General features: G+C 43.3%; 2 protein-coding genes across 4 annotated transcripts in view; one reads left to right on the top strand and one right to left on the bottom strand.

Annotated features, from left to right (window-relative positions):
• cdc73 (cell division cycle 73, Paf1/RNA polymerase II complex component, homolog (S. cerevisiae)) overlaps positions 1 to 25,058 on the top strand; it is a 38,192-nt gene that overhangs the window by 9,153 nt on the left and 3,981 nt on the right. For both annotated transcript variants that reach the window (XR_011671921.1, XM_071377027.1), the window contains exons 11-14: positions 18,612 to 18,669; positions 21,482 to 21,517; positions 21,608 to 21,695; positions 23,324 to 23,485. Coding sequence is in view for 1 of the 2 variants with exons in the window: in XM_071377027.1 (XP_071233128.1) it covers positions 18,612 to 18,669; positions 21,482 to 21,517; positions 21,608 to 21,695; positions 23,324 to 23,485 (344 nt within the window). In the remaining variant the exon portion in view is untranslated. The remainder of the gene's footprint in view (positions 1 to 18,611; positions 18,670 to 21,481; positions 21,518 to 21,607; positions 21,696 to 23,323; positions 23,486 to 25,058) is intronic.
• Positions 767 to 6,666, bottom strand: LOC139560348 (beta-1,3-galactosyltransferase 2-like). Of its 2 annotated transcripts, none has more exons than XM_071377030.1 (2): positions 6,168 to 6,666; positions 767 to 2,343 (listed from the first exon to the last, which is right to left on the bottom strand). In XM_071377030.1, exon 2 carries the CDS (start codon positions 2,091 to 2,093, stop codon positions 885 to 887), a length of 1,209 nt encoding a protein of 402 aa, XP_071233131.1. In that variant the 5' UTR covers positions 2,094 to 2,343; positions 6,168 to 6,666; the 3' UTR covers positions 767 to 884. The 2 variants fall into 2 exon arrangements, with proteins under 2 accessions (XP_071233131.1, XP_071233130.1); XM_071377029.1 differs by having other exon boundaries at positions 6,020 to 6,666.

Raw genomic sequence — 25,058 nt, forward strand, 5'->3', positions numbered from 1 at the left:
ATGAAACAAAAGAGCAGAAATACTTTGAAAACAGATACTGCAGAGTATTTTTCTAACTTGCACATGTGCTTATACTTGACTTTTGACTTGTTATTCGCATATGTAATGCTCGCACTGTAGAGCCCTGCAAATTGACCACCTGCTAATGTGGCTGGTGAAATACATTCTTACCCTTCCAATACCTCAATCTACTCGCATTTGACAGGTGTTAATTTTATTCTCTGTGTACCACCCAGATCTGTTTCCTCTCTCAACCACATGCTCTACTCTTGCACATATCCTATCTTTCATTCTTCCTGCATGTCAACTGCTACTTGTGAGATGAGTCAATGTTCCTTTTGTTTTTTGATACCACTAGAAGTGGTTTTACCACTGCTCAAGTATGCCCAAAGATCTTTTGGGGGAATAATTTAAGTACCCTTGAAGGCACTTTGAAACCCGACATAAAAAAAGGGGGGGGGGGACATTATTTAAACCCAAGTTGAACAAAATGTATTCCAGACCGTGACAGTCCACCAATACAGTCTAAGATTTATCAGTATCCCCTGTTCAAATATAATGGGCCCTTCATGCAAACACAGCGATGGAGCTCATTTTCACACGTAGTTCTATGTACTTTCGTGTGGCTTAAATGTTGGAAAGGCCTGTATATGACGCTCCATCGCGCTGTTTGTGTAGCGGCTTTAATTCAGGTCTTCCTCTCTATACCAACGCATATAATATGAACTGGAGTGCCAGTAAAAAAATGACTGTCCTCAACCAGTAGTTTGTCCAAAAACGTGCTTTAATCGGTTACATCTGCACAGGCCATGATCTAACATCACCCTTGATCCTCTGTCACCAAATAGGTTGTACCCATGCAGTCTCTGGTGAAACCTGCCCATCTAGTCGTTGGATGCATTGATGCAGGCGTTGTGCTTGTTGCGCTGCAGGTGGTGCCAGTACTTGAGCAGTTCGTTGGGGTGAAACTGGTGGGAGGTGATAAGGTGGCTGTACTTGCAGCTGGAGTAGGACACCCGCCAGTGGTTGAACAGGAACTCATTGGGTGGGGGTGTGGGTTCGATCCGTAGCTTGGCCAGGCAGATGCCCATGTAGACGTCCTCCAGATGCAGCCTGCGAATGCCTAGAGAGGCCCTGTAGATCTTCCCCGCCAGGTCCCCCGAGAACACGTAGCCAGTTCCTGAGCAGAAGGTGGGGTACCTCTCGCTTGGATACAGCTCAGGGGACATGTACCACTTGCTGTTCTTATTCCTGTTGGGCGCATAGCCCTTCATCAGGTAGCCTGTGAAATAGTCACGTTTGGGCAGATTTTTGGGCCGGAGCAGCTTGTGGACGAGATACTCGGTGTTGACAAACATGTCACTGTCTGTCTTCATGACGTAATTGGCGCCCGGGCAGTGCGCGGCCACCCAGTGCATGCCCATCAGGGTTTTGATGGTCAGGTTGTTGTACGTGTCCATGAAGTCCTGCTGGATGATGTCATGGTGCCTCCTGCTCTCTGCCTCCAGGCTGCTCTGCTGCAGGCGGCCCACCTCACCCTTCTTCACGCCCAGCAAGAAGAGCCGGGCAAGGCCTGGGACCACACTCTCGTTTCCCCATGTTTGCCGGATGGCCTCCCTGGCCTCCACCTGCTGGGCCTCCGTGGCTATCAGCAGCACCAGTAAGGGTTCTGGGTCGCCCTCCCGGCACTTGTTGGGCTCGTTGATGATGTAAGGGTAGGGTTCCGATGTCAGCAGGCCCCCTAGCCCGACCTCTCCGCTCAAGCTAGCATTAGTCGCCAGCGAGCTCTCAAGTCCCGTAACCCGCTGCGGAGAGGAGTCCCCCTGAGGGGAACTGAGGTTGGCATTCATTTTCGGAGGTGCAGGGGGAACCGGTGCATTCCTCCGTTGAATCTGTGAGGAGCTGTGATTTCCTTTGTCTATGGCGTGTAGTCCTCCCTCAGTGTAAGCCACTGGGTTCTCCCTCCGCAATGTTGGGCCCTTGATGCCCGGCAGCCAGTCCTGATGACGCAAGATGACCAGGACCACCAGCAAGGAGAGGAGAGACAGGAGCCTGGCGACGTGAGTGCAGCAGTAGCGCCGCCTCCACTGCATGGTGGCTGTGTGCACCACCTCACTTGGACAGCGGCGACACCCGGTCAGGTGCTTGTCGTGTGCGAACAAACCTTTATTGCCGATGACAGGGTGACGTGTCGGGAGTTCCTAAGGGAACTACACCTGGGGTGGTGCATGCTGTACTTCCATTCAAGTCACTTTAAATTGCTGGTCAGATGTCAGTCCTGCCTGTATGTTTCAACCAGCTTCATGCTCTGAGACGAAGTGCAGTCTTCAACAGAGGCTTTATCTAGGAGAAAAACAAGTTATTTATATATATATATATATATGAGGTAGATCAGCTTTAATATTGCAGATTGTAGCTTCCATCAATGTAATTGTCTGCATTTCCAATCCTCCATATATTTTTCTGGTAAATATATATATTTTTATACATGCACTACTGTTCAAAAGTTGAGTCAGTTAGAAATGTCCTTGTTTTTGAAAGAAAAGCACATTTTGTCCATTATTAAATTAACATCAAATTGATCAGAAATACAGTGTGGACGTTAATGCTGTAAATTACTATTGTAGCCGGAAACAGCTGATTTTTAATGGAATATCTACAGTTGAAGTCGGAAGTTCATAAGATCATACTTTTCGGAGAATTGTCATTTGGTCTGATGAAACTAAAATAGAACTGTTTGTTCATAATGACCATCGTTATGTTTGGAGGAAAAGGGGGGAGGCTTGCAAGCTGAAGAACACCATCCCAACCGTGATGCACGGGGGTGGCAGCAATGTTGTGGGTGCTTTGCTGCAGGAGGGACGGGTGCACTTCACAAAATAGATGGCATCATGAGAAAGAACAATGTGGCTATATTGAAACAACATCTCAAGACATCAGTCAGGAAGTTAAAGCTTGGTCGCAAATGGGTCTTCCAAATGGACAATGACCCCAAGCATACTTCCAAAGTTGTGGCAAAATGGCTTAAGGACAACAAAGTCAAGGTATTGGAGTGGCCATCACAAAGCCCTGACCTCAATCCCATAGAACATTTGTGGGCAGAACTGAAAAAGTGTGTGTGAGCAAGGAGGCCTACAAACCTGACTCAGTTACACCAGCTCTGTCAGGAGGAATGGGACAAAATTCACCCCACTTATTGTGGAAGGCTGCCCGAAACGTTTGACCAAAGTTAAACAATTTAAAGGCAATGCTACCAAATACTAATTGAGTGTATGTAAACTTCTTACCCACTGGGAATGTGATGAAAGAAATAAAATATGAAAAATCATTCCTTAGACTAGTTGAGTATCTGGAGCATCAGCATTTGGGGGTTCGATTACAGGCTCAAATGGCCAAAAATAAAGTACTTTAGACTGACGAGTTTCAGAAGTTTCTTGTTCTGAGAAATGAAGGCTATTCCATGCGAGAAACTGAACATCTCGTACAACGCTGTGTACTATTCCCTTCACAGAACAGCACTAACTGTCTCTAACCAGCACAACTGAGCAAGAGGACACGAACATTAGTGTCTTGTTTGAGGAACAGACACCTCACAAGTCCTCAACTGGCAGCTTCATTATATAGTACCCGCAAAACACCAGTCTCAACGGCAACAATGAAGAGGCGACTCCAGGATGCTGGCCTTCTAGGCAGTGTTGCAAAAAAAAGCCATATCTGACCGGCCAATATAAAGAAAATATTAAGATGTGCAAAAGAACAGACACTGGACAGAGGAAGATTGTAGAAAGTGTTACGGATAGACAAAACTAAGTTTGAGGTCTTCGGATCACAAAGAAGAACATTCATGACATGCAGAAAAACTGAAAATATGCTGGAGGAGTGTTTGACGCCATCTGTCAAGCATGGTGGAGGCAATGTGATGCTTTGGTGGTGGTAAAGTGGGGGATTTGTACAGGGTCAAAGGGATCTTGAAGAAGGAAGGCTATCACTTAATTTTGCAACGCCATCCAATACCCTGTGGACGGCGCTTAATTGGAGCCAATTGCCCCCTACAACAGTACAATGACCCAAAGCACAGCTCCAAATTATGCAATAACTATTTAGGGAAGAAGCAGTCAGCTGGTATTCTGTCTATAATGGAGTGGCCACCACAGTCACCGGATCTCAACCCTATTGAGCTGTTGTGGGAGGAGCTTGACCGTATGTTACGTAAGAAGTGCCCATCAAGCCAATACAATTTATAGGAGTTGCTTCAGGAAGCATGGGGTGAAATCTCTTCAGATTACCTCAACAAATTGACAACTAGAATGCTAAAGGTGTACAAGGCTGTAATTGCTGCAAATGGAGGGTTCTTCGACGAAAGCAAAGTTTGAAGGACCCATTATTTCAATTAAAAATCATTATTTATAACCTTGTCAACGTCTTGACTATTTCCTACTCATTTTGCAACTCATTTCATGTGTTTGTCATAGTAAACAAGGACATTTCTATGTGACCCCAAACTTTTGAACGGTAGTGTACGTACGTACCTACATACATTTTAAAATATATATATTTTCCTTTTATAATTTCCCGCAAACACGACAAACAATAACACTTATGCTTCTACTTCCAGCTTATACATACTATATACATTTTACATAGAACATTTTACGACAGTTATATTTTGTTTTTAGACCTGGCCATCCTCTATTTCTGATGTCCATCCAGTTTGATTTCTATTTGCTGTATAATTGTAACTGATTGTTAACACCCAAGCTGAAACCATCAAACACTTGGTGTGGGGTGACCTGAGCGATTTGTATTGGTGTCTCGACCATAACACTTCATCTACTAATTAATTATTAATTGTGAGAAGTGTAATCGGCTCTTCAAAGCTTATGAGCCCTGTTTTAGCATGTCATTTTAGAGATTAGACTGGCTAATGAGTCTCACCAACAGCTCTCTCAGAAAGCAGGGAACTGTCATTCATACTGTGTAAAACTGGCAAAGTGTCAAACTGGGCTGGGTGCGCCCCTAACACTGTGTCTGGTCTTTGACAGAGTTGGAGATCCAGTACAGTTGTTTTTACACCTATGCTGCGGTTGAATTGTGTATCGTATGAAACTCTACACTGCGACTGATTTTGTCACGTAGTGACGAGTTAGCATCAATTGTTTTTCGTGATGAAGAAAAGAGCAGTTGGGAGACGGCTACGTGTTTATCATTCTGAGCAGATCTCTGGTCGGGTCAGAGATGACTAACGGATCTCTGGTCGGGTCAGAGATGACTAACGAGGTTCGTGTAGGAACTCATCTGTCAATTGAGGCAGACCAGTCAACGACTATTCCTTTAGAGAGAGACTATTCTGATCTGCTGTATACCACGTACACTGGAGGCATTGATAAAGCTGCTTGGGAAAAGTACTTGTTTGGAGATGAGGAGAAAAGGACTGTTTGATATTGCTTTGCATACATTTATGTGTCAGTTAGTGTTATTTGCGTATCTCCTTGTGAAGCATCTTTTTTTTTTTTAAAGGTGAACACCTATAGGTGGGTGGACTAGATGGTGAGCTTCTCTGACAATTGGAGGAATTCATACTGAGATGGGAAGTGGTCACATTTGGCACAACAACTCGAGCTGACTGACATTTTTAGGAAAACTTTGCTCCGGCATTAAGTAGGTTTGGTTTAGATTGCTGTAAAAGCAATGCTCCATTTGCCCTTTTTGTGCCAGTAGACCCCAGGAGTGGTGTGGGTTCTCTCGCATTCGACTGGATTACATGCTGCCCTCTTAAGACGCCCCCCCCCAGACAAAGGGTTGTTTTGTGCGTGCGCTGAAAAGCCCAATGTTAAGCCCTCATGGAAACATCCTCAGGAACACAAAGAAACACTTACACACCAATATGTTCTAGACAAAAACAAGCCAGAAACTGTGTATTTGGCCGTTTTTACTACAACTATGTTGTTGAAGAGTGACGTGTGAGTATTTGTCAGCTGTGTTTGTGCTGGAATTGAGCATGTCGGACTAGAAGACATACCTGTTCCCAGTGCAAGTCGTTTCGGAGGAGGACGGAGGGATTGTTTTGCACATCTCTCAGGGTAAAACAACCTCCCCATGCCTCTGCCCAGTGCTGCCCCTAGATTGAAAGGTTTATCTATATCCTCTTCTCCCTTCCCACAACACACCTTGGCTCTCATCACCGTCGCACAGTTACACTTCTATCGCTGCTCTTCTCCCACTGGGTGGTTGGCCCAATCACGCGGCCACTGCTTCTATGGATCCAGTCCTCAGGTTTGGATGCCGTCGTTCCTCTGCAATGTTTTCTCAGTTATTCCTCTTACTGCAAACATGCCCATACGCAGAACCGTCCCTCCGTTGGTTTCAGTTCAATATTACTCATATGGGAACACTGTGTGTTTGGAGCACCAGCAATGCACTCTCGGGTTCAGTGTTGCTAATAACTTGAGGCTAACAGAGCCGTAGAGATGAGATCCAGCAGATCACCGGTACCGCTGCTGAGCTTGGCAAAGTTGTCCCGTACTCTGCACTCCACTCCAGTCGCTCCCTTGCGATGTTGCTAGGCAGAATGCGGGATGAATGTATACCTGCCTGTTCTTTTCTCTGTACGTCTCTGGTTCTCTCAGGCACTCTGCATCTGTCTCACTGCTCTTATCTTTTCTGCCCTCGAGCTTCCTTTTTCCTTCTCTCTCTCTGGGGGGTGATACTGAGGGGGCAGGGCTATTTTCTCTGTACGGTCTGATAGACAGCTGCAGGCTTGGTGATTAGTATGCTCCACGTCTCACACTACCCATGGCTCTAAAAGAGGGGGAGGGTTTCTGAACTATTAATTCCTACTCCCCCAATGGAGGGTGAAAGAATTTGAGGGGAGGGTTACAGTGCTCCTCTCCCAAGGCATGTTGTCTTATGTCTCTATGTAGTGGTGTGTCTCGTCGTAAATGTGTTCTTAACTGACTTGCCTAGTTAAATAAAATGTAGCCAATCTCTCAATAGCTGATCTTCTCCAGAGCATTTTTAGGGACTCCAAACCTTAGGCTAAATGCCTTTTTTCCACCCTTTACCGGAGTGACAATTGTAACTAGCGTGTTCTCGCTGGAGCACAACAAAATGCTATTTCACCCTGCCACCCTGGCTTTATCTCTCAATTCTTTCCCCTTCAGGTTTCTGTGTGCGAGAGGGATGTGAGAAGCTTCTAGTGTGGTGGAATAATGCGGGTCCGGTTGTGGTGTTTTCAGGCTAAAATAGCACCCCACACACACAAGTCAGCTGGAACAGATCCAGCTCGTAGAAGCCCAGCAGCAGATTTTATTTTAGAATGGAAAATGTATGGTTTTATACAACAAATGTTAGTGCATCGATTCTTTCCTCTATTCAAACTGAATCGTTTCAAATTTAAAGGTATTGGAGCCCATGTATCTAGATGGGTAATTCAATCATCTTGAAAGGGAAAGCTGCACATCCCTAATGAATGTTAGAGACCATGAGTTGGATGGAACTTACCTTCTTTCTGCCAGTATGTCGAGTTGGATAGGAGCAAAGCAGGAAGTCTGTCCAATGTTTTTAGTTGATTTAAACTAAACTAACATTACAAATGTTTTTATTTCATTGCATGAGCCTTATTCGTTATCATTTGAATGAACATTCTATATTACATGGAAATTATTGCGTCACAATACCAGACAGCCATTGTTTGGAGAAGTGTATAGCTGCAGCCCAATATGGCAAACAGGATGGGTGTGCAGTGCTGTTTCCCTTTCGTTTATTACCTCAGTCAGACTGACTCAACTACCGTACATTGCGCTACTGTGTTAGGCCAGACAATTGATTCACTGTTTGAATGATTTCTCCCCCCCCCCCCCCCCCCCCCCAAGAAAAGTGAAGCGAGCGAGCAAAATTATGTGTATGTACAGTTAGTCGTAAGTTTACATACACTTAGGTTGTAGTCATTAGAACTTGTTTTTCAACCACTCAAGTTTATTGTTAAAACCTCTTCGGGCTAGGGGGCACTATTCACGTCCGGATGAAAAGTGTGCCCAAAGTAAACTGCCTGTTACTCAGGCCCAGAAGCTAGGATGTGGATATAATTGGTTGATTTGGATAGAAAACACTCAAGTTTCTAAAACTGTTAAAATAATGTCTGAGTATAACAGAACTTATTTGGCAGGCGAAACCCCAAGGACAAACCATCCAGGGGGAAAAAATGGAGGTCACTGTTTTCAATTCGCTTTCTATGGGAAACAATATTTGAGGCACCTGGTTGCAGTTCCTATGGCTTCCACTAGATGTCAACAGTCTTTAGAAATAGGTTGATGTTTTTCTTTTGAGAAATGAAGTAGGGCTGTTCATTGTGAGTGTCAAGCCAAGTGGACTCTATTGTTGGTTGCGCACGACCTGGAGCTCGTTGATTTTATCCGCTATTGAACACAGTATATTCCGTCTTAAATTTGGTCGATTATTTACATTTTAGGATACCTAAGGTTGGGTTAGGAAAGTTGTTTGAAATCTTTGGACCAAGTAACAGGTAACTTATTAGATAATTTGTAGTCATGTTGGGTGAGTTGGAACCGGTGTTTTTCTGAATCAAACACGCCAAATAAATGCACATTTTGGGGATATAAAGAAGGAATTTATCAGACAAAATTACCATTTGTGATGTTTCTGGGACATTTTGGAGTGCCAACAGAAGATCTTCAAAGGTAAGGCATGAATTATATCGTTATTTCTGACTTTCATGTCACACCTCCCTGGTTGAAATATGTTTGTCATGCATTTGTATGCTGGGGCGCTGTCCTCAGATAATCGCATGGTTTGCTTTTGCCGTAAACCGTTTATGAAATCTGACACGTCGGCTGGAATAACAAGAAGTTAAGCTTTATTTTGATGTATTGCACATGTGATTTTATGAAAGTTAAATATTTATTTTAATTTTAATTTCGCGCTCTGCAATTTCACCGGATGTTGTCGATGTTCCGCTAGCGGAACGTCTAGCCGTAGCAAGTTAACAAACTAGTTTTGGCAAGTCGGTTAGGACATCTACTATGTGCATGACAAGTCATTTTCCCAATAATTGTTGAGACAGATTTATTTCACTTATAATTCACTGTATCACAATTCCAGTGGGTCAGAAGTTTACATACATACACTAAGTTGACTGTGCCTTTAAACAGCTTGGAAAATTCCAGAAAAGGATGTCATGGCTTTAGAAGCTGCTGATAGGCTAATTTACATCAGTTGAGTCAATAGGTGTACCTGTGGATGTATTTCAAGGCCTACCTTCAAACTCGGTGCCTCTTTGCTTGACATCATGGGAAAATCAAAAGAATTCAGGCAAGACCTCAGAACTAATTGTAGACCTCCAAGTCTGGTTCATCCTTGGGAGCAATTTCCAAATACCTGAAGGTACCACGTTCATCTGTACAAACAATAGTATGCAAGTATAAACACCATGGGACCATGCAGCCGTCATACCGTTCAGGAAGGAGACGCGTTCTGTCTCCTAGAGATGAACGCACTGTGGTGCGAAAAGTGCATCTCAATCCCAGAACAGCAAAGGACCTTGTAAAGATGCTGGAGAAAACGGGTACAAAAGTATCTATATCCACAGTAAAACGAGTCCTATATCGACACAACCTGAAAGGCTACTCGGCAAGGAAGAAGCCACTGCTCCAAAACCACCATAAAAAAAAAGCCAGACTACGGTTTGCAACTGAAAATGGGTACAAAGATCATACTTTTTGGAGAAATATCCTCTGGTCTGATGAAACAAAAATGGAACTGTTTGGCCATAATGACCATCTGTTTGGAGGAAAAGGGGTTAGGCTAGCAAGCTGAAGAACACCCCCCCAACCATGAAGCACGGGAGAGGCAGCATCATGTTGTCGGGGTGCTTTGCTGCAGGAGGGACTGGTGCACTTCACAAAATGGATGGCATCACGAGGAGGGAAAATTGTGGATATATTGAAGCAACATTTCAAGACATCAGTCAGGAAGTTAAAGCTTGGTCGCAAATGGGTCTTCCAAATGGACATTGACCCCAAGCATACTTCCAAAGTTGTGGCAAAATGGCTTAAGGACCACACAGTGAAGGTATTGGAGTGGCCCTGACCTCAATCCTATAGAAAATTTGTTGGCAGAACTGAAAAAGAGTGCGAGCAAGGAGGCCTACAAACCTGAGATGTATATAAACTTCAACTGTATATATATATGTATGTGTGTGTCTATATATGAACATGAAGTGGATAAGGAATAACAGTACTTTACTACATTGTCCTATGTGCTTGTGCAGGCTCTAGGGCCTAATGTGAGCTTCAAGAGTTATATTATTCCATGAGAAAAGCTACACTTTTTTTCTAAAAGAATGCTGATGTCAGTGTTTATAACCATGAGAAAGGAAACACAGTGGAAAGTGTAACTTGTGACAGTTTCGTTATTCCTGATTTTTTTTTAAACATTTTTTTTGTGCAATCCAATCTCGTGATTTTGATGTGTAGGGTAATAGAGAACACTATAATAAAATAATAAAAATCTAATTCAAGAATGATTGACAAATAATTGTAATCAATTAAAATGTTGATGCATATTGAGTTCATTACCTGAATACATCTCTATATAGCCGTTAACAAAATATTCTTACAAATATGATTAGGCCTCATAGACTAGGCCTTGTAGAAAGAGGGTCAATCAAGTTAGGTCTGCATACATACATAAATTCAGCCATAGTATAGCCAATCATCAAAATATATTTTTTATAACATGCACAGTTAGAAGCATCACTCTATATGGAGCAGGCTTGACTAAATTCGAGCCCAGTAATTTTGCTCACCGCGGCCTCTGATTGTCTCGTCTGGCTGCCACATAAACCCCCCCCCCCCACCTTGGAGACATGCGATCACATCATTGTGGAGCTGCTGATCTGCACAAGGTGTGTGCATGCCACTGGCGATGTACACTGCTCAAAAAAATAAAGGGAACACAAACAACACAATGTAACTCCAAGTCAATCACACTTCTGTGAAATCAAACTGTCCACTTAGAAGCAACACTGATTGACAATAAATTTCACATGCTGTTGTGCAAATGGAATAGACAAAAGGTGGAAATTATAGGCAATTAGCCAGACACCCCCAATAAAGGAGTGATTCTGCAGGTGGTGACCACAGACCACTTCTCAGTTCCTATGCTTCCTGGCTGATGTTTTGGTCACTTTTGAATGCTGGCGGTGCTCTCACTCTAGTGGTAGCATGAGACGGAGTCTACAACCCACACAAGTGGCTCAGGTAATGCAGCTCATCCAGGATGGCACATCAATGCGAGCTGTGGCAAGAAGGTTTGCTGTGTCTGTCAGCGTAGTGTCCAGAGCATGGAGGCGCTACCAGGAGACAGGCCAGTACATCAGGAGACGTGGAGGAGGCCGTAGGAGGGCAACAACCCAGCAGCAGGACCGCTACCTCCGCCTTTGAGCAGGAGGAGCACTGCCAGAGCCCTGCAAAATGACCTCCAGCAGGCCACAAATGTGCATATGTGCATTACCTGAGCCACTTGTGTGGGTTGTAGACTCCGTCTCATGCTACCACTAGAGTGAGAGCACCGCCAGCATTCAAAAGTGACCAAAACATCAGCCAGGAAGCATAGGAACTGAGAAGTGGTCTGTGGTCACCACCTGCAGAATCACTCCTTTATTGGGGGTGTCTGGCTAATTGCCTATAATTTCCACCTTTTGTCTATTCCATTTGCACAACAGCATGTGAAATTTATTGTCAATCAGTGTTGCTTCCTAAGTGGACAGTGATTTCACAGAAGTGTGATTGACTTGGAGTTACATTGTGTTTTTTAAGTGTTCCCTTTATTTTTTTGAGCAGTGTATTTTCCTCGACATGCTAGCTGTTCTTGGCGGCTTATCTTCACCTCATGCATTCCGTCCTGGTGTTATCGGTTGGTCTACTATTACTGGTAGTAATGGAAAAATGTAAGTTATGAATCGCAAATCACCATACAGCTGACACACTTCAATTTCATCAATCATTTTGACTTCAGTTTGGTTGTCCAAAATACTATCCGCTTGCACTGTGTCTTTGCTCATGAATGCCCTGCTCTCTGGCCAGGCAATTGGTTCAATGGTGTTGCGTCTATTAATCGCTTCTAATAGATCTGAAAATTATGCATTAAACATGAATTTAACCAACTGTGTTTTATGAGTGACGTCCCACGTTTAACTTGTACACACACAGTGGGAATTTGCACTGGCTTCAGCCATGACGACATGGGCGAGAAATGAAACATCTGCACGTCGCCTGCATGTGTGAACGTGTGTGTTTCACTGTCCAATCCGAGGCCGGAACATTTGTTTGGTCTCTTGCGCATCAACTTGGGGAAAGCCTCAAGGGTGAGCGGACAGTGCATTATAAACAAAGCTCTGCATATATTGCCACCGCATATATATATATATATATATATTTTTTTTTTTTGCGGGGTGTGGAGTTAAGGCGGGGCATCCGTTAAACCGTAATTCGACTTTGTCCGGCCTTAGTTTTACACAAATAATTGGGTGTACTGTTGCTTCAGGCATGGTATGCGTCCACTTACTGAGACTGACTATTGGCTACTAGGTATCTACTTCTCATGCAGTTGCTGGACAGTAAGTGCTTGTCAAGCGGGAGCGAAGGGCACTGTGTCCTCCCCATTGACTAGTAGACTGTGTATGTATCAAGGTAACATCTAGATGGTTATCAATATTATTTATTTGTTTAGGCTGCTGTCCTACTTTAAATAAAATCATATGAGGGAGGGGTGGGAAATTGCCACGTTAGCTACCGCCAGCAACACGACCTTGATACCCAATAGGAAGCAGGACGGAAGTGTGGTGGAAATTCTACCTTTTTAACTAATAATGAAGGTATTAATCAAGGTATTACTTTTAATTAAAAAATGTATTATTATGAGGCTGGTCATATTTCACGCAGGTGAAATGGAGTGAGAGCCTGCTGTACAAAGAGTACAGGATCATTTATATAGTCAAGCTACCCCATGCAAGAATCTGCAAGACACGTGACCCTATGTATGTTTGTGTAAGGGGGAAAAAGGTTGCCTCAGTCTGTCGCAAACTTCATACCTCCTCTATCAGTAGCTCAACGGTTCCCCCAAGTTGGTCAAACTAGTGCTTTTGATTGTCGGCCCAGATGTATTGGTCTACTAGTTACACAGGATGAACCTTTTTCCCAGAAACGGGCTCCGAACAGAACAACAGCTTTATCACTGTTTTGCAGGATATAACCTTTACTCTGTCTCCAGTTATCTTAAGAGGGACCGGTCAGTTTCTGTCTTGGCTAAGCTCTCAGACATCATGGGGTCTTTCTACACACACACACACAGAACAGTTAGAACAGGCCTCTGTTAATGCGCACACACACTTTTCTATCTTTTAGTTTATTTAACAAACTTAAGCCCAATGCCTATGCTTAAAGATGGATATTTTAGTACAAAAGCATTAGTAAGGTTTAATAAAAAATGCCCCCACAGCAGGGCGGTGCACTGGTCGCCGACTTATCGACTCGTCGTGCAGCCCAATCAGCCACACAAAGGTCTTGAGTGGCAGCAAATCTGCACAATTAGCTGATTGGCTTTCCATACACCCACTCCTTTCGACTCGCCCATACTCTGTGCTCCATATTGGGCTGCACCTACCCATACTTGATTTAGTGTATCCATGAGTTTACTAGTTAAAAGGACAGGGTTCTATTCATTCTACTTCTATGTGTGCTGCTGCATTGTGGTGGGGGGATGGGGGGGGGGGGGGTGTTAACCTCACTAGGGTCTGTGGGACGCCAGCTTCCCACCTCAACAGCCAGTGAAACTGCAGGGTGCAAAATTCAAAACAACAGAAATCCCATAATTAAAATTACTCAAACATACAAGTATTTTATACCATTTTAAAGATACACTTGTTGTAAATCCAGCCACAGTGTCCGATTTCAAAAAGGCTTTACGACGAAAGCACACCAAACGATTATGTTAGGTCAGCGCCAAGTCACAGAAATACAGCCATTTTTCCAGCCAAAGAGAGGAGTCACAAAAAGCAGAAAAAGAGATAAAATGAATCACTAACCTTTGATCATCAGATGACACTCATAGGACTTCATGTTACACAATACATGTATGTTTTGTTCGGTAAAGTTCATATTTATATAAAAAAAAATCTGTTTACATTGGCACGTTATGTTCAGTAGTTCTAAAACATCTGGTGATTTTGCAGAGAGCCTCATCAATTTACAGAAATACTCAAACATTGCTAAAAGATACAACTTATGCATGGAATTTTAGATCCACTTCTCCTTAATGCAACCGCTGTGTCAGATTTCAGAAAAAGCACACCCTGCAATAATCTGAGTACAGCGCTCAGACACCAAGCCATACAGATATCCGCCATGTTGTGGAGTCAACAGAAGCCAGAAATAGCATTATAAATATTCACTTACCTTTTTGATCTTCATCAGAATGCACTCCCAGGAATCCCAGTTCCACAAATGTTTTATTTGTTCGATAAAGTCCATTTATGTCCAAATACCTCCTTTTTGTTTGTGCGTTTTAGTACACAATCCAAACTCAGGAGGCGCGGGCAATTCCAGGCGAAAGTTCAGACGGAAAGTCATATTACAGTTCGTAGAAACATGTCAAACGAAGTATAGAATCAATCTTTAGGCTGTTTTTATCATAAATCTTCAATAATGTTCCAACCGGAGAATTCCTTTTGTCTGTAGAAATGCAATGGAACGCAAGCTAACTCTCACGTGAGAGCGCGTGATCAGCGCATGCCACTCTGGCAGACTTCTGACTCATTCAGCTCCCATTCCCCCCTCTGTCACAGTAGAAGCATCAAACAAGGTTTGAAAGACTGTTGACATCTAGTGGAAGCCTTAGGAAGTACAATATGACCCCATAGACACTATATTCGATAGTCAATGACTTGAAAAACTACAAACCTCAGATTTCCCACTTCCTGGTTGGATTTTTTTCTCAGGTTTTTGCCTGCCATATGAGTTCTGTTATACTCACAGACATCATTCAAACAGTTTTAGAAACTTCATAGTGTTTTCTATCCAAATCTACAAATTATCTACGTATTCAAGCTTTTATGGCTGAGTAGCAGGCAGGTTAATTTGGGCATGCTTTTCATCCAAAATTCCGAATGCTGCCCCTTACCCTAGTGAAGTTAAGAGTCCATATATCCGCAGAAACACTCAACCGCAGGAATGTCAGGCCGTCCCATCGTCAGTCAACTGTTTTTAACCTTTTTTCCCCCCTTTGTCACATGCGCCGAATACAACCGGTGGAGACTCATGTGAAATGCTTACTTACAAGCCCTTAACCTCTACGGGATGGGTGTCCCTAAACCAGGATGGTTGTTGCTAATGTGACTAGAATGACGTTGTATTCAACAGCCAACTGTCTTATATGGGCAGAAAGCGTAAATTCTTGTTAATCTAACTGCAGTTTCCAATTAACAGTAGCTGTTACAGTGAAAAAATACCATGCAATTGTTTGAGAGTGCACAACAAACTTATCACAGCTCACCCAGAGGCGGCGCTCCTAGTAGCCGGGGTCTTGGTGCATGGCAACTTAAATCCGTTTTACTACATTTCTATCAGCATGTCACCTGTGCAACCAGAGGGGGGGAAAAAACTCTGGACCACCTTTACTCCACGCCAACAAAGCTCGCCCTCCATTTGGCAAATCTGACCATAATTCTATCCTTCTGATTCCTGCTTACAAGCAAAAATTAAAGCAGGAAGCACCGGTGACTCGGTCAATAAGAAAGTGGTCAGATGAAGCAGATGCTAAGCTGCAGGACTGTTTTGCTAGCACAGACTGGAATATGTTCCGGGATTCCTCCGATGGCATTGAGGAGTGCACCACATCAGTCATTGGCTTCATCAATAAGTGCATCAATGACGTCGTCCCCACAGTGACCGTACGTACATACCAGAAGCCATGGATTACAGGCAACATCCAGACTGAGCTAAAGGCTAGAGCTGCCGCTTTCAAGGAGCGGGAATCTAACCCAGAAGCTTGTAAGAAATCCCGCTATGCCCTCCAACAAACCATCAAACAGGCAAAGCATCAATACAGGACTAAGATCGAATCGTAATACACCAGCTCTGATGCTCGTCAGATGTGGCAGGGTTTGCAAACCATTACAGACTACAAAGGGAAGTACAGCCGAGAGCTGCCCAGTGACACGAGCCTACCAGACGAGCTAAACTACTTCTATGCTCGCTTTGAGGCAAATTTATTTTATATAGCCCTTTGTACATCAGCTAATATCTCGAAGTGCTGTACAGAAACCCAGCCTAAAACCCCAAACAGCAAGCAATGCAGGTGTAGAAGCACGGTGGCTAGGACGTGTAATGCGAACATGCGCTGACCAACTGGCAAGTGTCTGACATTTTCAACCTGTCAGTCTGTAATACCAACATGTTTTAAGCAGACCACCATAGTGCCTGTGCCCAAGGACACTAAGGTAACCTGCCTAAATGACTACCGACCCATAGTACTCACGTCTGTAGCCATGAAGTGCTTTGAAAGGCTTTGAAAGGAACACCTATGTGAGAATGCTATTCATTGAGTACAGTTCAGCCTTCAACACCATTGTGCCCTCCAAGCTCATCAATAAGCTGAGGACCCTGGGACTAAATACCTCCCTCTGCAACTGGATCCTGGACTTCCTGATGGGCCGCCCCCAGGGGGTAAGGGTAGGTAACAACACATCCACCACGCTGATCCTCAACACAGGGTCCCCTCAGGGGTGCGTGTTCAGTCCACTCCTGTACTCCCTGTTCACTCATGACTGCACAACTCCAACACCATTAAGTTTGCCGATGACACAATGGTGGTAGGCCTGATCACCGACAACAACGAACTAGCCTATAGGGAGGTCAGAGACCTTACCGTGTGGTGCCAGGACAACAACCTCTCCCTCAACGTGATCAAGACAAAGGAAATTATTGTGGACTACAGGAGAAAGAGGACCAAGCACGCCCCCATTCTTATTGACGAGGATGTAGTGGAGCAGGTTGAGAGCTTCAAATTCCTTGGTGTCCACATCACCAACAAACAAACATGGTCCAAGCACACCAAGACATTTGTGAAGAGGGCACGACAAAGCCTATTCCCCAGAAGACTGAGAAGATTTGGCATGGGTCCTCAGATCCTCTAAAGTTTCTACAGCTACACCATCGAGAGCATCCTAATTTGGTTGCATCACTGCCTGGCATGGCAACTGCTCGGCCTACGACCGCAAGGCACTAGAGGGTAGTGCGAACGGCCCAGCACATCACTGGGGCAAGCTTCCTGCCATCCAGGATCTCTATACCAGGCGGTGTCAGCAAGGCCCTAAGAATTGTCAGACTCCAGCCACCCTAGTCATAGACTGTTCTCTCTGCTACCGCACGGCAAGTGGTACCTGAGCACCAAGTCTATGTCCAAGAGGTTTCTAAACAGCTTCTACCCCCAAGCCATAAGAATCCTGAACACCTAATCAAATGGCTATCCAGACTATTTGCCTTGCCCCCTCTCTTTTACACTGCTGCTGCTCTGTTATCTATGCATAGTCACTTTAATAACTCTACCTGCATGTACATATTACCTCAAATAACCGGTGCCCCACACTGACTCTGTACCGGTACACCCCCATATAGTCTCGCTTTTGTCATTTTACTGCTGCTCTTTAATTATTTGTTACTTTTATTTCTTATTCTTGTCTGAATTTTTTTAACTGTTTTGTTGGTTAGGGGCTCATTTCACTAAGGTCTACACCAGTTGTATTTGGCGCATGTGACTAATAAAATTTTATTTGATACATTCACCTCTGAAGGTAAATAATGTACTTACATTCAGTAATCTTGCTCTGATTTGTCATCCTGAGGGTCCCAGAGATAAAAATGTACCATAGTTTTCTAGATGTGTGGAAGTTAGTGTATAAACTAATGATCCATCATGTATGACATTCCTGGGAGTGTCTACTTACATTTTTTATTACCATATCATTTTGGTATGTTCTCTATAGTTATGTACTTAAATGTATCAATTAACCAATTCGGCACATTTGGAAAAACTCCTGGCAGACTTGATACAAAATATTTTGCAGTAATGTAATGCTTCACTGGATCAGTCTGAAACTTTGCACACTGCCTCCATCTGCTGGCCAAAATCTATATTACACCTAGACTCCTATCTGAAAGTATGGCCTTTCTCTTGCATTTCAAAGATGGAATAAATAATGCATGTTTTTTATCTTTTACCACATCTGTGTTATATTCTCCTACATTAATGTCACATTTCCACAAACTTCAATGTTTTCTTTTCAAATAGTATCAATAATATGCATATCCTTGCTTTAGGTCCTTAGCTACAGGTAGTTAGATTTGGGTATGTTGCAAAAAAAATTCTTACTCTAGTTTTTATTTGTTACACAATTAAATAGCCATAACAAGGCTATATACAGGGGGTACCGGGACAGATTTCATGTTTATTTTATTTTCATGACGGTCTTCATCCGTAACCGTTGGTTATACTGTGCCAGTCCTAGCTGCAGCTTGACCAGTGTGTTTGTGTTTCAGGAGGGAGCGTCTGCCAGGAAGGCCCAGACACCAGCCCTGCAGCCCGTCCCCAGACCAGGTCTGTATCTAGCAGCACCAAAGTAGATCAAATGAAAACGACGTGTTTAAAGTAGGCCTTCGTAGAGACGGCTTTACAAGTCATTCAAAACTCCTATTTCAGTGGTCACCACCAACCGTGGTCCAGAAAGTAAGTTTTGGTGCTGGGCTGGAATGAAACCCTGCACACCATGTTGTCACGCTGGACTCATAACATGGTGTGTGATTCAAAGTCCTCTCTTTATTGGTTGAATGGAGAACGTTGTTAATGGGCTGGCCTGCATGCCCTGTACTCAATGTTCCCTCTAAGCAGTAGCCTCCCCTAGGACTGCCTCGCAGAAGAAATATATCAGCCCACGGAGAGAAACACGAGTTTGAACTTCACTCAGCTTTCTAGAGTAGTGGTCACAAACCGGTCACTTGTTTTCCTATTCGATTGCCAAACATTTAAAAAAATAAAAAATAAAACGATAAAGCCGCAAAAAAAATTGGGGTCCTTGGCTGTTGGTGGTAGGTGACCTGATTCAGCTGCCTTGCGTGCCGGGAAGGCCAGCTGTTACCATTTTGAACCACTTCATGTCTGAAGGTACAAACCCCGCCTTCCCGGTGGGCCCAGAGAGCAAATCGAGTGGGGGGGATAGCCTAATACAGACAGAAGCATGTCTGTTCTATGAAATATATTTACTTTGTAATAAATGTTTGAGTGGATAATTATTTATATAATCATAATAAAATACTAATAATTTTGAATCATAACAATTGTGTCCAATGGGGTTAATGCAGATAGGCTTTAGCATGGGGTTTGTCCTTGTACATTTTATAGCCACTGCTTAACCAGTTGGGATACAGGTGTTGTGCTATTAGAAATAAGCAACATCTGATAATTTAGACCATGCGTAGGCTATTTCCAGTATGTTAAAATAATGTAAATATTTTTTTTACTAATGTTATTTGGACCATTTCTGGAGGTGGAAATTATAATTTAGATGGTGTCAGCATAATTTTTATTAATTTGAGTAGAATGTCCTTTATAAAAAGTCACCAGTCCTCCTACGTAAAAATGATCCCGGGGGAGGACCCCAGACCAGACCCCCCCCCTAAACAAGGGGACTGAAATTGGTCGAACTTGCAGTTTAATACATGTACAGAATTATCATCTTTCCCTAAAAGCATGATGGTCATGACTTTCTTACATGAAAGTGGAGAGTAACTTGGCCCCAGACAATCTATCTGAGATCGACATAAGTTTCAGTCTTGGGATTTTTGTTGTTGCTTTAACCCCTGTCTTTGGATACTCTTTTCAAAACCTTTCTTGGGACAACTGTCAATTGCTTCAAGGTTGCACACCTTCACCAAAAGCCTCCAAGGAGCGCCGTCAGACCAGTGTTTGGCAGCTGTCATCAAGCGTCCGTCATTGTTTCCACCCAAATCATTTATGGGGGAAGTGCAGAGCAGACATGAGGTCCGAAGCTCGAGGTCACCGCTCAGGCCCTTGATCGCAAGTTTGTTCTGCTATCCAGTTCTGACATTCGGCGTGGCTGTGTGGAGGAAAAGTCACGTTCGGTGTGTGTGTGTGTGACATCCGTCCATGTTGTGAGCGATAGCCTGACAGCCAGAATGTGACACATTTCCACCGCACCGCTGATGTAGATTAATAGATGAGCTCAGTTTGATAAAGTAGCAGATGTCACAAACACTAGCCTGGAGGAAGGAATGCTGAAATTCAGCTTTAAGGAACTCACCACAGTACACAACACATTCGTTTAAAAGGGTCGTTACTTTTTCTAGTCTGAAAACAGGAAGGAATTCAATGTGACTATACAGTCTAACTTCAAGATGTGTCCACATCTCACGCCATTGAATGTGTAGACCCAGCTGTCTCTAATCCTGAAAAAATTAGTCTGGAAATTACATGGTGCTTATCCTTTCCATTCATTTTGGATAGTGGCATATAACTGCATCATGTTCAAACATGGCCTGGGTTGTGGACTTAACTCAAGAGGATCGCTTTTGAGTTATGAAACAATCGGAAACATTGAGTGTTATGTCCCTTTAATGACAACTTGACTTTTTAATTTGATTTGTGAACCACACATTTCAATGTCCTTTTTTGCAAATTGTTGCATTAATGCAACCGTGTCTCAACTCTGTCACAAAATATATTAATAATCAAGGCAACAACCAGCATAAATGTATCTCGGGCAGAATCAATGCTGTTTTGTGTCTGTTCTTGGTGTTAAAGAGATGCAAGCTGTTAAAACCGAAGAGGAAAATCTATGTTTGGAAGCCTCCGATGACACACATAGCTCTGTTGGATGAGATCTAGGCCTATATTCAGAGTCTCAGAGTTGGAGTGCTTATATAGGATCAGTTTTGCCTTTCAGAGAAGAATGAATTTAATTATATGAACAGTTGGTGACCTGATCCTAGATCAGCGCTCATAATCTGAGACTCTTTGTGAATACGGGCCCTTTAACTATACAATAAACTATAGTAAGAGCTGCTTTGCTATAGTGAAATACAGGAAACATACTAAAGCAGCTGCTCGCTACTCATTGTATCCAAGCCTCTAAACACACGGAGACAAAAAAAATAGCTATAGGTCGTGTCTCGGAACGAACAAGTGAAACTGAAATCGGTAAACAGGACAGCAGTACATTGGTTTGATAATACGTGTGTTCAGTAAGCCAACGCCATTAAGGTTTTTTTTTTTTTTTATTGGCTCACTAAAGCAGTGCATTGGCTTTACCTGGTCTATGGCTTTCTGTTGAAAGCTGAATAGAAGCCAGAGCTGTGTCCTCTAACACATTTCATATGTCTCCTTCTCCCTGCAGTTTCCCAAGCCAGACCCCCACCAAATCAAAAGAAGGGTAAGTACTGCTACGTGTGTGTGTTATTGATGAATGTTGTTAAATGGAAATATATGAACTAATGCATATTGTGGTCCTGTTTCATTGCAGGCTCTAGGACTCCCATCGTCATCATCCCAGCGGCCACCACATCCCTCATCACCATGCTCAATGCCAAGGACCTCCTGCAGGACCTCAAGTAAGTATTGTGTGTGTGTCTACAGGGAAAAACGTTGATAAATCCTTTTGGTGTTCAACCCTGGTAAGTCATCATCAATACACGCACAGTATTTATGCAACTATTTGTGGTGCTGGGTGTTGGTCATTATTAATAATTTGAATTGTCTTCTGCTTTGTACAAATACATCGAGCATAAAGTGCTAAATAGGAAGCAGGTGTTTGACTGAGCCAAACCCTTATCCGTTGAAATGTACACAAGCATTTGTCTAAGTGGTAAAAGTTTAAGGTACATGACATTTTAAGTCGAGTTTTAGCCAAGAAAAATACACATTCTTATTTGATTAATAACAGTACTTCACGACTGAGGCTTAAACAATGAAACCCTCTGCAATGCCATTGTTCGCCACCTCCACACCTCACGAAGGTGAAATACACCGGCGTGTTCATTGAAGGTGCATACACACACACACAGACGCACATGAGTGGAGTAATTGCTATTTTGCAGTTTAATTGGCGTCATAAATCACTGGACGTCATAAGATGGCGGTGGCTCCGGCTGTGTGGATGAGCAGCATGGAGGTGGAGGGAGAGCTATAACCAGGGTTCTGACGGCAGAACACAGGGTCTAGCTACCCACCCCCTGCTCTGCGAATACATGACAGCTCTTTATAAACGCCCCCAGCTCTGCGAAGACATGACAGCTCCTTCTAAACATTGCTGCACATAGCTGTTGGCTACTAAGCCAGCCTGTTGCCTGAGGTCAGAGTGTCCGGTTACATTTAAAAACAGGGTGTTTTAATAGGGGGTGGGAATTACTTTTGGTAAAAGAAAATGAGCGCTTATTATTGGCCTTTAACGTCAAAGAGAATAAACATAATTAGGTCAAGAAACTGGTTCTCCAATACTGCCCTACAAAACGAAAGAGCGGGAGCTGCAAATTTGGTCAAAAATGACTTATTGACATTTTTGATACGTTAACTACTAGGGCTGCGAATTTCCAGGGACCTCACGGTACACCGTGTTTTGTGTATGGAGAGGCTAGCAGTTGCTAAGTTTCAAAACAGGCAAACTAAAACAACCCTACGGGGGATGTGTTTAGTGTGACTGGGAGAAGATGGGACTTGTTTTTTTGTAGTTAGCGTACTAGGGAGACAATGGAGGGCTTTGAAGGCAGAGGCTGGAACGAATGACGGCCAAGTGGAAACCATTCAGACTGGGCTAAAAATAAAATCTGTGCTGGAAATGAATAATAAGACTTCATTATTTCATTACTTAGTAACTTGATCTTATCACACCCAAGTTGTCAACATCTGTCCTCTTGGGACCACTACTACCAATTATTCATATGTATAAAATAAATTCCAAAAACACAACTTCATTATTAGATTTATAATGCCTTTGAGATTTGCGTATATCCATAAAGCTCTGTCACCTTCATCGTCCCAAAAAATACTTATTTTTAGCTTTGCCCCCCTTTCTGAAGAACAGTTGATAACAGTAATGCATCCTTGAACTTGGTTATACATGCGTCAGTGATAAGATTTCTCAGGAATCTGTAATTCCTGCTTTCTGACGTCCTCTCATACTGAATTGATATTAACCAACATGTTTATTTTTTCATTGCCCCTCCCTCCCTCTGTCTGTCAGGTTTGTGACGCCAGAGGAGAAGAAGAAGCAGGGCATCCAGCGGGACAACGAGGTGCTGCTCCAGAGACGTAAGGACCAGATTCAGCCCGGTGGGGCAACGCTCAGCGTCACTGTGCCCTATAGGGTTATTGACCAGCCCCTCAAACTAGCACCGCAGGACTGGTGAGTCACCAGACATGATCATTTGTCATCTTCCATACATATGTTCCACTCTGTATCGTCACCAGGACCGTACATGACGGTTCATTATCGTCCACACATGCATTGTACTCAGTAGGACTGAGTCACCAGGACTGTACAGGACTACACAGGGCTCTAAATAAATAAAAAAAAATCATTAGTAGGCACTGGTGCTCCTAACTTAGAAAAGTTAGGAGCACCACACAAATGTAGGAGCACCAAAAAAATTGATGTTTCTAGTTGATTGAGATATTGCCTACTTTGGGCCTATATATATACTTACTTTTGAAGCACATATTCTGAAGGTATCCATTTTACTTTCTGTGCCATACCCACAAAATGTTTGCATATACTGGTAATGATACCAGGTTCTTAGTAGGGTTGCACGATTTGAGCAAAAAATCTAATTGCAATTTTTCTACCAAATATTGCTATTTGACTTGTGAACTGTTTGAGTAATAGAAATATAATGATTATTCTAATTCTATGGTTGGTATTTGGCATGACAACAAATGGAAAAAGCCAGGTAGGAGTTATGTCAGGGTAGGAACCAAAGTGTTGGTCAGTGTTTCCCAGGGGACCCTAATCACATTTGAATAAAAGATTCAGAACTGCTGTGCGCAAACATGCTCATCTACACCACTGGTACCAACCTGTATTAGAGCTAACGTTTGCTTTGCCCTAGCTAGGACATTTAGCTAAATGGCATTTAGTTAGCGATTTAACATTATTTTAGGCACATACCAGCTTCCTTTAACTAACCTATGTTTTGCATAGAGCAAGATGCACAAACTAATACTATAAGAGAGAACATGTGGACTCATATTTAGAAGCAACGTGGAAAGCAGCATCTTTTTTTGTTTTGGAAGAATATGTTGAGTGCATGAATTTGACAGCATGCTGAGAGAATAAACAGCATGGACGAGCGGTGTGCTTGCCTGCTTGAGGGGCTTGGTGTCTTGTGGCCTGAGACCTGGAAGCAAGCAGCCGCAGTAGGCAGCTTGTCTTGTTTGAGTAGCCGTGCACCGGGAGTCTCAAACTCAAGTGATGGTATCTTAGTATGTACATGGTACTAAACTCAGGAGAAAAAAAAGAAACGTCCTCTCACTGTCAACTGCGTTTCTTTTCAGCAAATTGAACGTGTAAATATTTGTGTTAACATGAGATTTAACAACTGAGACATTAACAGAACAAGTTCCACAGACATGTGACTAACAAATGGAATAATGTGTCCCTGAACAAAGGGGGAGGGGTCAAAATCAAAAGTAACAGTCAGTATCTGTTGTGGCCACCAGTTGCATTAAGTACTGCAGTGCATCTCCTCCTCGTGGACTGCACCAGATGTGCCTGTTTTTGCTGTGAGATGTTACCCCACTCTTCCACCAAGGCACCTGCAAGTTCCCAGACTTTTCTGATGGGAATAGCCCTAGCCCTCACCCTCCGATCCAACAGGTCCCAGACGTGCTCAATGGCATTGAGATCTGGGCTCTTCGCTGGCCATGGCAGAACACTGACATTCCTGTCTTGCAGGAAATCACGCACAGAACGAGCAGTA

The sequence above is a fragment of the Salvelinus alpinus genome, chromosome 30 (genome assembly GCF_045679555.1).
Source record: "Salvelinus alpinus chromosome 30, SLU_Salpinus.1, whole genome shotgun sequence".
Classification (NCBI taxonomy): Eukaryota; Metazoa; Chordata; class Actinopteri; order Salmoniformes; family Salmonidae; genus Salvelinus; species Salvelinus alpinus.